At 33.3% G+C, this 17,089-nt stretch overlaps 1 protein-coding gene across 1 annotated transcript; it reads right to left on the reverse strand.

Moving 5' to 3' along the window:
• Positions 1 to 7,382: 7,382 nt before the first annotated feature.
• Positions 7,383 to 16,845, reverse strand: LOC113732844 (sucrose nonfermenting 4-like protein). The gene is made up of 13 exons (XM_027258844.2): positions 15,941 to 16,845; positions 15,321 to 15,408; positions 13,847 to 14,029; positions 13,320 to 13,427; positions 13,156 to 13,215; positions 12,512 to 12,601; positions 11,868 to 12,002; positions 11,086 to 11,230; positions 10,845 to 11,018; positions 10,254 to 10,317; positions 9,775 to 9,844; positions 8,164 to 8,272; positions 7,383 to 7,799 (listed from the first exon to the last, which is right to left on the reverse strand). The coding sequence occupies exons 1-13, from the start codon at positions 16,072 to 16,074 to the stop codon at positions 7,708 to 7,710; spliced, it is 1,452 nt and encodes a 483-aa protein (XP_027114645.1). The 5' UTR covers positions 16,075 to 16,845; the 3' UTR covers positions 7,383 to 7,707.
• Between the last annotated feature and the right edge of the window lie 244 nt (positions 16,846 to 17,089).

Consider the following 17,089-nt stretch of genomic DNA (forward strand, 5'->3'; position numbering starts at 1 on the left):
ATTCCTGCAATTTTTTTTTAATCAAACTTTAAAGATTGAATATCAGTCAGTTTTATCGGTATCTAGTATTCGATCTAAATTAGATTTATGGCTATCACTGAGACATCCTTAGTAGAGCTCAATATCCTATATGACACAAAAATTTGGCAGGCCAAAGCTGTTTCACTTCTCAAAAAGATTTAAAAAAAAAAAAAAAAACTGCAATGCAAATTTAAGAGCATAAAATTCCAAATATGAGGATATACTTCTAAATTTAGTATTGGTATAGTGGCATATATTTAGTCGAAAAGCTATTTTCAATTGTTTCCAAAGGTTTTGAAGCAATAGTAATAAGAGCAACTATGCTCATATGTAAACATCGAAGTAGTTGACTCGGTGGACACAGAAGTTATTGTGCTTGGAAAATGCATCGACTTCCATGATAGGAGAATTACTTCATTTCTCTAATTAATGAAACGTTCTCATCCACTAGACATGAGCAACCACAAAGAATTTTGCAGTGAGATTTGCACTGAGGCAAATACCATGACAAAGGGCTTGTTCTTGGTTGATTATTTTAACTATTACAGATTCCAATTTTGGATAATCAATTTTTGTGATACTCTCGATTGCTTCTTTTTTTTTTATTCTAATTATAGATCTTTTTAATGAGTAAAAAAAAGCTAACATCTATAATCATTCAAAGAGTAACTTTTATTGATTCTAATTATATTCTTTCACTAGACTTGGCAAAATCATTTGTGGAACTCATCATTTGCTGTTTTCCCCGTTTCTCTCCATTTTTCTGCTCTTTTCCAATATTCGATTCCAGCAAAAGTCCAATTCTCCAATGTCCAGTTGGATTGAAAAAACTGTGTAATGGATTATTAAAAGATTTTTATGTTAGATATTTTCAAATTTTGAAAAGTTGTAAGACGGGGGGCCCGTCTTAGGACCCGACATAAGACCCATCACTTTTCTGGTTCCTGCAATGCTCAGAAATTGTTCAAGTCTACTTGGCACCTCTTCATAGTTTTTACAGTTAATTACTATCTAAATGGTGTTTAAACATTCAAAAACTGTCTGAACACTTGCATTGATGTTGAGGAATCTTTTGACCAACATAAATACACAAATCAGTGGTAAAATGTTGCAACTCTCGATCATTTTCAATCTCAACTCTATGAAGGTCTAGTAGAAATGATTTATTGCAAAAAATCATTTTCCTACTACTAGAATTATATGCAAAAAACACACTATTGTTCAAGTAGGTTTATCTAATTTTGTGCAAAAGTTAAGACAAATACCCTTCAAATTATCCTAAAGAATATTTGTCCAATGTCTTTGCATACAAAATTCTGGACAAATAAACCCTAAAGAAAAGTGATCTTGAGCCACGATTTAAAGTTTTTTTGTATCATTTGCTTTGTAATTTTTAGTCATTTTCACCTGTATTATCCCCAACACTTTAACCAATGAAATGCATAAACAACAGCAAAAAGAATTAATGGATAATACAAAGAGCTTTAACCAATGAAAACACAAAGATCGCATCCCATGCATGCATGCTTGAAACCGTCCAATGTTGCCAAATGCGAATGAACTGCAAAAAAAAAAAAAAAAAGGCATCGTCGATACATTGTTGAATTTGACAAATACCAAAACCATGCAAATTTTAAAGACTGCAATTAATAATAAAATCTGTACTGTAAATTCAAGCAGCTTCTCCTCGTTGGAATATTTTATTTTATTTGGGATATTTGACCGGACTAATGATATATTGATAATGTCATTAATGTTTAAGTAGTGACATAACATCTATTTCCCTTTTTGCCCCAAGTCAGCTAATTAAATTATGAGAAATTATCAACTAACATATATTCAGTTGAAGTATTTAATTGACTGAAATTATAGTCCAGGGACCGACCATCATCTCAGTTTTTGTAGAATATATAGTTAGAGTAACTATACAGCTAGTGACGGAGCCATATGTATGCATGGTATGTAAGTTTTTTTTTTTTGTTTGTTTGGGGGGGGGGGGGGGACTTAACTTTGAAAAAATTATTTTTAAGTTTAGAAAATTTTAAGATTTTTAAAATTACATCTTATTTAAACCCCATTAATTTTAGCAAGTTCTCTTTTTTATCCATATATATTGACCCACAAACAATTAAAAGTTCATAAGTACTAATATCACAAGAATTTTGGATCTACTTAAAGTTAATTATGGAAGTTATTTGTAGAATAAATTCTTTCTAAGTTTCCAAATTCAAATAGAGAGAACGATTTTCACTTCTAAATTTAAGCATACTATGAACTTCAAAACATATTAAATTTAGAAAAAATATACATGTTTAACACAACACCTTGGTGTTCAAAGTTATTTAATTATTTTAATGATTTTGACATTGTGTTCAAGTTTGATTTATTTATTTATCAAGTCGAATTTGAACAAGTTTTTATCGAGTCATTGGAGAGTACTTGTAATTATATAAAAATGAAAATGCATTGGTTCAGAGTTCAAGCCGAGACCAATATAATCTCCAAAATTAGATGATGGCAAACATTTGATGAATGTGAGTGGGGTTGGTGAACTTATGGTTTCGTATTTGGAAACTTTATTTTCGACAATTAATCAACTCTTTCTAGCTCGGAGAATTTGACAGTAACCTGCAGGTTTCACATATAGGAAGTGGTTTAGCCATAATCTTTTGGTTCTTTGATTTTGTTGTAAGCGGCTGTGTCCTCGCAGTTGCAATTATGGAGGCCATCCAAAAAACATCAACAGAAGAAGATGCAAGAACTTCTACCTGGAGGTTTCGGTCCTGGCCAATCCATTATGCTGTCTTAATTAATCAAGTAAGTTCGTCCCAATTGATTTTTTTCTACGATTAGTATGTTCAATATAATAGTTTTTTGGTTGCATTTTGCAATAATAATTTTTACTTTTGCCATTAGTCTGGTTTTTTTCTAGATATATATGTTTCTTCTTTTAGTTTTCACTAATCTTCTAAACTCCTTTCCCTCGATTAATTTTCTGTTACTTTCATTATATGAAAGTTTGTTTATTGACTTTAATTACCATCAATCTCATACTCTATGGTGATAACTTTGATGATGATTGGCCAATATGATTGGTTTCATGATTTGTCATATAGGTCAAATGATGAGTTAGAATATTTTTCAACCGTAAGAAGTTATACAAAACATGATGCTACATTCCTTTTTGTTAAATAATCTACTTTTGGTTATTAATTAATTAATTATGATATACAAATTTGGTATGTTATTTACACATGTTTGAAATTAGTTCTCCACTACATGTATACTTGTTTATTACTCTGTGTGAAAGGATAATATTGTCATAAAAGTTTGTCCACTAAAATTTATTTAGTGGTGTCATAAGGGTAATTTTGTTCCTTATTTTTTGTTGCTTTAGTTTATGAAACTTTGCATAAGAATTTTCATGCTTACTAATTTTATTTCTTATTTCGTTATTTAGATAATAACTTAGAGTGATTTTTATATTAGTCCTATTTATAGCATAATGTCTTAAATTATATTTTTCCTTTTCATTGAAAATACATTCTCTTCTTTCCATCACTCCCTCTTCCCCCTTTCCTATAAGTTTGTCTTCTTCTTTTTTTTTTTTTTTGTTTTGGCAAACAAGTTGAAGTGTCACAATTGCAAATCTTTGGACCTAAAATTTTCTTTTTTGATTTAGAATATTTTGATTAAGGTACCCAGTTTGATTATTGATGTTGAGCTCTCTATAATTTGTTTTTAGCTTATATAATGATGTTGATTAATGATTTAGATCACTCGCTTACATTATGCAAAATTTGAGAACTGCATAAATTGAATCACTTCTTACTTGCATTATGTCTAATTTATAATGAACCAGGTAAAAAAACAAAGGTGAGAAAATCAAGTAGAGGATGCTAGACGTGACAAATGTTGAACGTGAATAGTTTTGGGTGCTATTCCTATGTATATATGCTCATACTTATGTGTGGATTCAAACTATGGAAAGAAATATTCCCTTTAGACATCCATGGATGATGGTAATATTACTTACTTTTTATACTCATTTTCTTAATTTCAAATGTATATGAATGCTTCAAATATTGTTAAATTACCTCATTAGTTAATTACAAGGTTGCAATAGTTTCAAATGCTTTTTTACATGTAGGAGTTTGAAATAGATATTTTTTTCTCTTTTATTTCATAGTTCACGTTCTTATATTTGCCTCTAGAGGTGCAAAGGTAAATTACATATATTTTGATTTATATACATGTCATGTTTTCCTACCAATCACTATTTATTATCTTTTATTCAATCTATTCAAATTCATAGAGAAATGCAATTTGCAGAAAAAAAATTACTGTAACACTTTTTATGATGTGATGTATGTGAGATAAAAAGTTGATTGGAAATTGTGTGTATGATGCAAGCAAAACAAAATCTAAAATTTTTATTTGAAAACCTTGCTATCCAAACAAGCCCAATGTTTCTGTATTATTTTTTAAGTTTAGCTATTCAGCAGTTGAATATGTTTCTTCGTGATTATTATGATTTTATTCTACTCCATGTTAGTTTTCTCAGTTCTTCTTTATTGAAGCTTTCTTTGGTTTAAATATTTAAGAAGTATTATATGTTCAACTCTTTGCTTTTTTTTTTTTTTTCCGAAACGATAAATGCTTGTATTTCTTGTCAAAAGATGTACAAGTGCGAGCAAAGGCTCGATATAGCTTTACAAGTAGTAATTATACCACTAAGGAAACGAAAGTTGCTCATCAAAGGTGATGCCTAACACATAGGCGCTAAGCTTGGAGCTTAGTTGATTCTTTTCATTTTGAACTAGACAGTGACAACGCATAGGTGGTAATCATTTTGAGCTTAGTTCAACTCTTTGCTTAATGAGTTCAAGAATTACAATGATGAAGTTAACTCAGTGTGGTAGTCAAATAGGTTGAAGTACTCTTCTTCAAAAAGTGTACGTTCTACTGCAAATCTACTGAATAAGGTACGTGGTTCCTTACATTGACTAAATGTCAAATAAGATTTTTTTTTTTTTTTTTTAACTTCATAGGTTGCAGTTCTTACTTCCTAGTATATAATTGTCTTTGGACTTCATTTTTTTTCCCCATTCTATTGCATCACTATTAGCTACTTCAAAACCTTTCTTTTTTAGATACTGCAGAATATTCAAGAATGGTAAAAAAAAATAAAAATTTTTATCATTGGATTTGGAGGAGCTCGAGAACTTAGCAAGTTTATAGTTAAGGTAAGCATTAAACCTGGCCATCCCACCTTCGGTTTCAAAAGCCTGTTGAGGGAAAACTTCTTAAAGCTTTAAAAATATGGGTTTATCCTCGATTTAAGTATGCATAATCTTCAATTTTTTCACTAAATATGATAGTATCATCAATTGGGATTAATCCTTGCATTTATTACATTTCTTTGGGCTAGCAGGTAATTATTTTTGTTCTTGATTTGGAATTCATTCGAGCAGGTTGACTTCTGTGATTTTGAACGTTTAGTGAAGAGTAAAGACTATAAAACAGGCAGATGCAGTCATATCAACAACTCGTCACGATCGACTAAAGGATCAGAGGAAAGATTATTTTGATGCAATCAATCAAAGAAGTTGGACATGTTTAGATGTATTGTCTCTATAGTTATAGAGGAGTATCTTTTATAATGTTAAGGTCATGTATGTATAATAGGATACCCAATGAATCGTCTTCATGTACAAGAGTTGACACTGAATGTTGTTTATGAAAATGAGTTGAGTTTTACTCATCATTCACAAAGATGAGATGTGCAAGTCTAATTGCATTGCATTGCTATTATTTGTTGTGGTATTTCAAATATTTAAGTTAACTTTACAAAAGCTTAACTTTTATTCTAATTTTCCTAAACTAATAAGCTATATTCAGCTAAAGAAGTTATTATAGTCCCCGAAGCACCTGATTTTTCTATTGAATATCGCATGGTAAAATCGTCATACTTGCACGTCAAGCGAGCTCTTCCGCAATATATATATGGTCCATTGGCGATTCTCATGTATGTAAACAACTTTACAAATCTTTGCAATTAAGGGGCTAATTCCTTAGAATATTGATTAAAAAAATCCATCAATTGTTGATATGACACAATCATATTTCTAAACTATACCTGCCATACTGACTAACCACGACAAAAGGCAACTTTCTTTTTTTATAAAGTGAGGCATTGCCGTGTTAATAGTGCCAATCCATTGTTTAAAAAAAAACCTTTGTCCCCTGCCATGCTAAGGCGGCGCCGGGGGTGTCTTTTATTATGAAAAAAAAAAAAAAAAAAGGAACGACCGTGCAATACTTTTAATTTTTGCAGGCGCCAGGCAGAAACTCCTTGGCAGGTGGATAGTTCATTACCCTGCAAATTCTTATCCAATGGTACTAATTTGTCTATATATATAAGTATTTTCATTTTACAATCAACCCTCCTTTTTTTTTTTTTTTTTTTTTTTTGAGAACAATCAACCCTGTTTTACATACTTTCTTATCAAGGGCGTTTGTGTGATGTTTGCCCTCATAAGACTTCAATTTCGTAGGAGGCCCCATGATGTCCATCCCATGGCTCCCGACGCAGAATACCTCATCTAGCTTACTAAATTTTTTTTTTTGTCAAAAGATCTAGCTTACTAAATTGATGTACTTGAAAAGCGAAAAAAATAAAACACAAGAACATAATTAAATCTTTGGATCTAAATGTAAGAAAAAAGAAGCAAATTATGTTTTGCTTGCTGGATATATATATAAATTTTTGCCCCCTACTACCATACTGGCTAATTTAAGAACAGATTGCATCAAACTAACAATTGACGAATTTTTTTTTACCAATAATTTAAAGAATTAGCCCAATTAAGAGGGCAACTGTTCTATTAACTACCCATTCAATCTGAAGGTTGAGATTCTCACTTGACTGTAATCGAAGCTAAGAAGCCTTTTTTTTTTTTTTTTCCATTTTTTTTGTTGGTGCATTACAACATCTGAGGATTCTGAGCAGTCCAAGCGCTATTTCTCTGACGTGAAACAAGTTTCAGAAATACTTTCAGCTTCTCAAGCGGACAATTTTGCTTCAAAAGATGGAATGAGCAAAGATAAAACTTGAAACGAAAATGGAACCAAATGAGGCAAAAATGAAGTGTTCTATCTATCAATCTTTGGCTAATCAGAGTATCTTTTCTGTGTTTTCCCCCTTTCTTCCCAGTTAGGTTGGGGGCACAAAGAAAACAAACTTTCAAGCCTATGGCTATGACTCAAATACCTGCCAATCTGAGTTCTGCTAGAGATAATGCTGCTTTACATTCTCTCCGCAGACAAGTTTGCAAAAATGCAAATAAAACCACAACAAGGACAAAGGAACTTCTCGCAGATATATAGCTAAAAATAAGGAGAAGTAAATGGTAGGCTTGAAAACAATTAGAACATAAAGGTGTGAAGAAAAATGGGTCCTCTAAATTTACAGAAATTTTCTCTTTCTTTTTCCTTTCTACCGGTCTTGTATCCTAAAAGAGGTGAAGCTCAAAGTTTGAGCGCACCTAGAGAGACGCTAAAAATATATATGACAACCACAATTGCATCAAGCAACTTCCAACCATAGCAGAGCTGCTATACTTGCTCTAAGTAAGTAATGACTACTTAGCACAAAGTACCCTTGCCAGACATTTGTCTAGTTGGCTAATCAAGCAAAAACTTGAACACATCACTCAATGAAATAATCCCTTCTACACGCTTGCTACCAGCCTCCACTATGACAAGTCTCCTCACCCCTGCAAGTGCGCAACAGGAAGTGAGTGAATGTTTATCACCTTGAAGTACTGGAGTCTATGCATAACAAATGGTTGTTTCAAAAATAAACTTGCCTATGACTCTGATTAAAGCACCCTAAAACTAAATGCTGGGAATAGAACAAGGGCGGAAACAAGGAAACTGGATCAAAATAGCAAAAAGTCATATTGGATAGACAACATGAATTAAAATTCATATAGATGACTAGCATGTCCTAAATGCAGAACTTGCACTGGTATAATCCACTGAAACATAAGAATGAGATAACGCTAGTCCAACCAGTTATTCATACCCTGTAAGCTTTTATACATTCAGCCACCATAAATAAGAAAAAAAGAAAATTACCAGGAAGTGCTAGCCGCTCCATCACCTTATGCAATGGATCAGATGGCAAACACATCTGGCATCTCTGCCCATTGTAAGGAGCATTCGCATCTTGGCCCAGTTGCAATGCCTATATGTGCAAGCCAAAGAAAAGGACCAAAAAACATGATTGCGTGACAAATACGCACTGAACTTTTTTTCAATTAAAACTTCCTAGAACACTACTGCCCGTCGAATACCATAATACAAGTATAATAAACAACAGGAAGCAGTAAATATCAAGGGAAAGATGACATCTATTTTCTTGTCAGCTTGGAGCAAGATTTCAACTTTCAAGTGCATTAATCAAAGATGTCTTACAGATTGATAACTTTTAATACTGCATGCAGTTCTTTTTCATTATGAACAAAATTTTTTGCACATTGCAAAGGACATAAACCCGTTCATGATGATTTATAATTAAAAAAAAAAATACAAACATTTTATAAAAGCAGTATATCAGCTGAAACCCCCTATCCCCGACTTTCTGCAAAGGGTTCTCCACACAGGAATTTCCTATCCCTCATTCTAGTTTCTACACAGTAGATACTCCCTTACAGACAATGGCAACAGTTTCCCAAGGTCATACATATTATTATTATATGCAGCCTTGCTAAAAAAATCCACTTGTGTTGTTAACAAAGGACTTCAATACTACAGCCATACGGGCATGGACATGCATAACAGGTCAAAACCAAAAGAAATTTTTTATTAAAATGCTTGGCAACTCGTGCGAATATGTAAAGCTGTTCATGAGTAAAAGATATTCATCCCACATCCTCTGCTGTAAAATGATGTTAATGATTAAAAGATAAGCCCACTCCGCAGGCACCAGATGTCAATTAAATCTTCACAGTAAAGACAGATGTCATGGAGAAGAACCCATTTTTACAGACCCAGAGGACTTCCTTTTGGAGAAAGGAATAACTAAAAATAAAATAATTAAAAACAAAAGCACAACTCTGGTTATCAAGAAAAGTTATTTCCCAGCAATTTAGAAGGAGTGCAACAAAAACTAGGAAATTCAAACTCTACAGCCTTCTAAGTTGAATATATTTCAGTTGTATAACACAATCAATCATCAGGTATAATCCACAAGAAAGCCATGAATTTTTAGACCAGAAGAATATTAAGCATTCTAAATTAAGGTTTTTGCAGGTCCCACTCTCCAAAAGACTACAAAGCAAAGAGATTCTATAGCAAGTTTTGTACAATTCCCCTCAAAAGAATACTGCACTATTTCTGTCAAACACTATTAACTTTAATTTCCAAATTTTCTTAAATTCTATTAGGACTAGCATCCCAATAAATCACGTACACATCTCTTCAAGGAGAAAATCATATCCTCTGATATGAAAAACACCCTCCTTAGTTACAACCACTCTGTCCAGCCTTGAATTTAATTAAAGTGAAATGCTTGTAGAGAATAAATGGAGTCTCATTCCATTAGTTTCCTTCTATTCTCTTACAGGACAATGTCATTCCTTACTCATTGACAACATAAGATTCCCAGACATTTAGAAAACAAATTTCTCAACGAATACAAGAAAAACAAGTTGAGTCCTGCAGTGCACAAATTCATTTAGCAATTACCTCTTGAATACTCAATTCATTGAGCTGAATCTGTGCATATGCTCTGTCTTTCGCCAAAGCAGTTATATCACTATTACAAAAAGAAGCAAAAGGCAGAGCACCTATATTAGGAACTATAGGAATCAAGAACATTATAATAAAAAACAACACAATAGAAGACATCCTGCTTCCAAATCATTGTTGTGCTTTGACTTTTTGGATCGCTAGACTGTGTATAAGCTTTTCTTCTATAATCACCTCACTTAAGCTTATTGAATAGTATAATCATTCAATAAGTGTTTTAGGACCTCAAAATTATCATTTAGTACTATTGTGCCCAATTTCTATTTTCTCTAAGTTGATCACTCCAAAAGTCAATAAATTATTACAGAATATTATTTTAAAAAAAAGATCCAAAGATATAGATAGTCAAACCATGTCAATTACAGTAGATGGGAGGGAATATTCTGGAGATACTGTTTTGAAAATCAAAAGATTACCTACGGCAATATACATCCTGCAAGGAGTCATTCTCATCCACTATAGGTATTGAACTAACTTCAGCTGCAACATAAATGGGGTATGATCAGAATAATATTCATATGAACAATATAAAATATTTAGTATGAATTAGGTGAAACTGACGTTTTAAAAGATATGAGAGAAGGATAAACCTTATTTATCAGTAAATAAGTTTCTCTAGACAAAGTTCAACTTACACAACAAAGACATTAACCAGAGAATGCATAGAATCAAACCAGAAAACTGGCATCACAAGATAAACTAACTAAGAAAATTGGTGAAATGACCGCATGCACCAGAAACAACTGGAACGGTCATTCTTTTCAAAAAGCAAAAAAGAAACTAGTAATTAGACCAAGTCCCTAAAGCTCCTGCTGCTGTTTGATCTTAGAAGGGCTCTATATGGTCAGAAATAAATATCAATAATTATCAAAGAGCAGTATGGTAACCCGAAGCAAAACATCAAGAGTGACAGAAATTAGAGCCCTTTAAAAATTAATATCTGGCCAAAGAACTGCTTCAATCAAATTAAGTAAAATCACAACATCCAGTTGAACAAAGGGAGTCACCTTGAACTAGCAAAGACAAGGCAGCATTAAGTGATGCATTTGAACTCAGCATTGCCAATGGCTTTCCATCGGAATCACCAATTTTAGGTACCCAAGAACCCAAAGGAAATGAAGAAATCGGTTGCTGAAGAATAGGCAAGGAACTGGAAGAATGTCTAAAATGTCGGCAAATACCTAAATTTGTTCCACTAATTAGTTACAGAAGACATGCCCTGTCTCAAAACATTATTTAATAACTTACATTTTAGTATTCCAGATAGAGAAGCCAAATGGAGAAGTTGAGGAAATGAACCATCCTGTGAAGAAGAGTGAATAATGGGAACTGTTGTAACTTTGTTTTCCAGAATTTTGACAGCCACATCTTTTAAAGAATCATAAGGCCCAGCCTGCACATTGCATGAAATGTAAATTTGATAAGAACATGTAGAGCAAGAACAACTAGCAATCATCAAAGCCAAGAGAAATCTGACCTAAATACATGCATGTGTATTCATCTATATATAAATGCCTACACGTGTGTGTGTGCATGTGTGTCTGTATGAGTGTGTTATTTCTATCAAAGCCAAAAAGAAGTCCTAGCTCTAATCAATAGGAAGCAAGCTAGAAAATAAGCAGATATTAATCATAAACATCCTGGTGAAATGACCAAAGCAGCCACCACAAGATTTTCATTGTAATAGTAAGAAGGATCAATAGTCTTCAAACTTGACGGCTTCCAGCTCAAAATGCATAAAAATGCAGAAACTGAATTTATGATCAAACAAGACTAAAGTCAAAATTCCTTTCTTTAGAATTAGATTCTCAACATTGACGATTGAATCAAGGAAACAAAGCGTTAAAGAAAGGGAATCTTTTACTTAGACCATTTCAATAAATAAGCATGTTGATCATTCCTGAAAAAATCAATAATTGGAGTCCATAGTTCCCACATGAGAACCGAGATGAATAAGACACACAGAGAAAATATGATCAAACTCAACTAGTTGCCCATGCAGTGATCAGATCATAAAGGATTTTTCTTACATGCACCAAGCGTCTCCGATATGGTCGCAAGTTTCCATCAATTTGCCTCATAAGATGCAACTTTCCCTCTTTCCATGCTGATATACTGTGTGTTTCTAGCTCTTCCTCTGTCAGATTGGATCCATGATTTCCAAGCTGTATATGATCCAATAACACATTTATGAAGCTTAGAGGGGAATGGAACATAAAGCATAAAGCGATTCCCAAAAAGAAAAATGAAATCAGACAAGAAAAAATATCAGTAAGAACGGAGACACAGGACAAGTTTCAATACCATGGTTTGTACTACTGAAAGGAATGAAGTCAAAAAAAAAAAATCAATAACATTTAAAACCAAGAAAAGATATATTTACTACATGTGTAGGGAAAATATGTCCTATGAAAGTCAATAACAAACTAGATAAAAGGTGGAAATAAGGAAATAAATTTGATCGCCTTCGGAGATTGAAGATACCTCAACTGCTGTAACAACAAAATGAACTTAATGCCTCCTCATGTAGTAAATTATTACACAAAAGAATTTCAAGCAAGTTTTCATTTGTAGCCAAGCTTTCTAGCATCATTAGTACATTTTTAATCTTCTTGAACAATGACAAAAATAAAAACTAGGAACAAGAAGGGGGAAAAAAAAGAAGAACCAATACCTCTTGAAGAATCATAATGAAGTCCAATGCGCTGAGAACACCAACAAACTGACCATTGCGGAAGTCCCATAATGGAGCAACAGAGATTCCCTGTCACAATTTCAATCATACCAGGGAATCAATAACAGAAAGGTATGAAGATATAGCAATTCAAAAACAATGTTTGGCTGCAAAAAAAAAAGGAGGTTGCACAAAGTAGTCTTATTGTCTCTTGCCAATCTGATCTGATGTACCCAACAAACTTAACAAATCAATTAACTGAATGCAATTTATAGTTATTTGGCCGAACCGATTGATCTTAACTTTTACAGTATTATATGGTTACATGCATCTTAAATTCTCACCATCCTGTTACTAAACCACTCTTCCTTCTGCCTAAAGTTTGGTACATTGTATTTAGCATAGTTGGAAATGTTAGGCACTTAGGCATACTCTTGCAACAAGAGTACAAATTTCCTTGTAAATTATGGGAAAGAACCAACATGCACATGCATGGACAAATATATTACCATGCCGATGAGCATTACTAGTACCTCAAACAGTTGCAAGTCTCCAGACAAAAGAAAGCTATTGGAACTTCAGATTATGCAAGTTCAAGTATCTAACTAACTTCAACAGGCAACCATTCCTAATATGAAACTTACCTGCTCATAAAGAATGTGAAATGCTTGCTTCACTGGTAAATTGACATCCAAAGCAATGACCTAAAAGGAAATTGAGGTCAAACACTGAAACTGCACAACCCTCTGGTCTTGACTTCACAATTTGCAAAATAAAGCATCTAGCGTAAGAGGTTCAACATCCAAACCTTGCCAGAATCAGGAAGCAGCTCATAAGCATTGTGCATTGCCAAGAACATTGATATTCGATGCCTAGATAGCTCTATATCATTCTGTGTTATAGTTGGAACTCTTTCCTGCAGGGTGTTACCTCACATTGTCAAACTACTATCGCCAAAAAAGCATAAAAGTCTATCAAAGCTGAAAGTTACTGCACACAACCACAAACCCCTACATTGACTATTTTGATATGTATAAATCATATGAGAGAGAGAGAGCAATGCTGGGACAATATCAAAAGGAACAATAATACGAAAATTCACTTTCTGTATAACTTACCAAATATTACCATTTCATATTCTCTTGAAACTGTTTTTACATGCCAAAAAACTACAGAAGATATTGTTTTTAGAGTCTATGAGATGCAATATGGTTACAGTGATTCATCATGATCTTATTGTATAATTAAGCTGACCACAGAACTAGCACTAACCAGAGCGAAGAAGGGAAGACAGGCATCTAATATGTGATCAAACCATTACGAAAGGGTTCTTACCACACGAAGAAAAGGATCATTATCAACATCCATATTAGATCTTCCAGGCATCTCAGGGCTAAAAAATGTAGGAACCATGTCAGATTCACTGGGCAAGAAAATAGTGTTCACAACTCCATAATTTCCGCTTACGAATGGTTGGTGCTCATCATGGCGCCATTCCCCATCAACAAAGAATTTAAACTGTACAAGATTAAGAAGAAACATATTATCACTTCCAGAAATATCAAATATAAAGATCAAGACCCACTAAACTGTGACAAGTCACCTTTTTTTTTTTTGTGGCATTGACACTGAGGTAAAATGATAGTGAAACACGATGAAGCCACAATTACAAGTTAATCCACAATATGCAAGAGTTGCCACTAGTTTATCAGATACAGGATTCAGATGTTTTTGTTGGCTTCACCATGTGCCTAATGGATACAGTGGTAGACTTTCTTTGAGGTGGATTCACAAAACCTTTTGACACCTTGGGAGAAGAAAGGGCTACTAAACTAGCATTTTTGCTCTTACAAAGGAAAGTAGCCTATCATCAGCCTTAGGTAAAACGATCTTCAAGTTAAAAGTTCAACCAAGAAGTTTTAGTAAACTGCTTCACACTTAATTACGTTGTCATCTTCATAAAATATTTGCTTGACCATTCTTATTTCTCAATCAAGTAAAAATAATGAGCTCAAACCCTAAAACAGTGATGAACACTAGCTGCAGCTACTTCAACATGGCAAAGCCTCTCTAATAGTTTCTTTCACAGTGCTTTGCATCCCACCAATATTGTAATAAATTCTCTCAAGACCATTGTTCACCTTAACCATACTTTCATTTTCATGCAAAATACGTGTTCTGGTAGGTATCTTTTTCTTCAAGAATGGGGAGATTCACTTGTTTTATCATTTAAATCTAGCGGAACTACTTTTCTCCCTAGAATATAAAAAATAATACGTTCTTTTTGGCCGCAATTCAATAAATATGCTTTTTTAGGTGCATTTCATTATGACTTCCTACAATTCTTTTCTCTTCCCTTTTCTTCTCAATAAACTGAATTTCAGTCTATCACACACAAAATCCTCATACATGTTGGTGTCTGACAGCAATGCAAGAGTATGAATTATGCCAAAAAAATCAGCAAAACAACAGCCTATGAATTGATCATCACCAGACAAATGTCAACAAATGGAAAGGCCACAATAAAAGGGAATTCACAGATGTCACATCTACAACTTAGTACTTGACCAATTGCACTTTAAGATAGAAAAAGAATATTCATGATGAATAGATCGCATAACATGTGTCAATAAGACCGTGCATTATGAAACCAGTCAGCTCTTTCTGAATTGGCCGTTAAACATGATTACCATGCTTGGGAAAAGGCTTGGGAAAAGGCCATAAAACATAAAATCAAGCTTGAAATTGTAATCAAATGGAAAACATCAGCATTCCATTTATGTGTATATTGATCAGACACTAGACTGACCTGGTGATATCCTGGTGTCAAGTTATAAACAACCTGAAACACTGTTGGGCAACCCTCCATTGGTGACATTGGTATGTGATTTGTCCACCTGTACATTGACAAAATGTCAATAATCCACACCATTCCCAACTTAAGAGAAAAGCACTGTTATCTTTTTTTGTGTCTTAATGTCAACTCTTAACCATATAAAATGATTTCAAAGTTACGAATAGTAGATGGAAAATTTTCAAAATTAAGATTAATAACTGTAATAGGAAAAACCTACAGCTTGTGGAAAAGAGTTATTACCGCCATAATCATGAGCTATTAGTTCAAGTAATTAATTATGAGCAAACTTTTAGATCTATTGAAAACAGATGGTAACCGTAATGCCACACTGAATACTTTTGATAAGCGGGTAATAAGATATATCTTCTAGGAAAGAGTTACTCCGTATTACTATAATCAGGAGGAATAAATTGAAGTAATTACAAATGCCAAAATACAAGCTTTTAGATTCTTTGAAAAGCAGTCATTAAATCAAGTATGCATAAATTACAAATGCCAGAATATAAACTATGATACCAATAGCAAAAAGGGATCAAATTAAAATCAAAATCCCATCAATTGAACTGCCTCACCTGGTGAAAGAACCACTCACAAACACCCTCCTTCCACCATGCGGCCACACAAACCTTGTTGGTATCAAAATTGTATCTCCACCTCCAGCACCCCTACTGTTAGTCAGTCCATTGCCTCCACCTCCCCCAAACATTTTCCCTCTAGCAACAGAACTCCCAGTAAATTCTTTCAGTCCCAAAAATAATTAGAAGGGAAAAAATACTATATCCCCCTTTAGAATCACTCCATGCACATTACAACATCAAAATTTTCAAACAACCGATAAAGGAAAAACTTTTTTCACGGGATCCTCCACGGAAGCAGAGGACCCCCACCTATAATTGATACATGCAAAAAGGAAACGCCCCAATAAACCCTAATTGAAACTTCAATTACAAGCTTAACCCCAAACTTCCCCAATAAAATTTTCCAATTTCTCACTCCAACTTCTTCCAACCAACTAGAACTAAAAACCCTCAAAAAGCCCTATATTTGTCCTCTGACCTGAAGCAAAAATCGGGGATTCTGGATCCGATTCAACATAAATAAAACCTAAATTACAAAATTATGTAGAGTGCTCGATGAAATGGCGATAAATTTTTCTTGAATTGGAAGCTGGGGAGAGAGAAAATTAGGTTAAATTTGTAGAGTTGAGTTTCGAAAGTATGGACATTGGTGGATCTCTGGTGAAAATTGGGGAGCAAAGAAAGAAGAGAATCATCAATGAAAATGAAGTGTATACTCTCACTCACTTAAATTATAAAGGAAACAACAACCAAAAAAAAAAGTCACCAAAAAAAAAAGAAAAATTGATGAAATTGAGAAAAATGTGCAAATGTGCGCGTAGAAAAGGATCGAAGAGATTACGTCTGCCCACGTGTACGTAAAACGACTTTTGTTCTCTCTTGCTCTTTTTTTTTCCTTTAGCTAAAGTGGGAGAACTAAAGATTATATATTTTCTTTTTTTTTTATTTCGGGTCAATCAACGTAGTATTCAATATTTTATTTTAATTTTAATTTCACTAGAATTTTATGCAATTGGAGAAATTGTTTTATAGAAAATTATTAATTATTGAATTTTACAAGTTCTTCTACCTTATCGTCAGTATTTAATTTTTTTCTTTTTTTTTTTAGTGTAAATAAGAGTAATCGAATGCAAAATATTTTAC

This window comes from Coffea arabica, chromosome 2e (assembly GCF_036785885.1).
Source record: "Coffea arabica cultivar ET-39 chromosome 2e, Coffea Arabica ET-39 HiFi, whole genome shotgun sequence".
NCBI classification, from domain to species: domain Eukaryota; kingdom Viridiplantae; phylum Streptophyta; class Magnoliopsida; order Gentianales; family Rubiaceae; genus Coffea; species Coffea arabica.

Excerpts from the sequence above, each read along its gene's own strand:
- LOC113732844 (XM_027258844.2), bottom strand. The coding sequence starts at position 16,074 with ATGTTTGGGGGAGGTGGAGGCAATGGACTGACTAACAGTAGGGGTGCT. Across the intron at positions 10,318-10,844 it reads CTTGTCTTTGCTAGTTCAAG|CTGAAGTTAGTTCAATACCT; the intron begins GTGACTCCCTTT and ends TTTATGTTGCAG. Across the intron at positions 7,800-8,163 it reads GGAGCGGCTAGCACTTCCTG|GGGTGAGGAGACTTGTCATA; the intron begins GTAATTTTCTTT and ends GCGCACTTGCAG.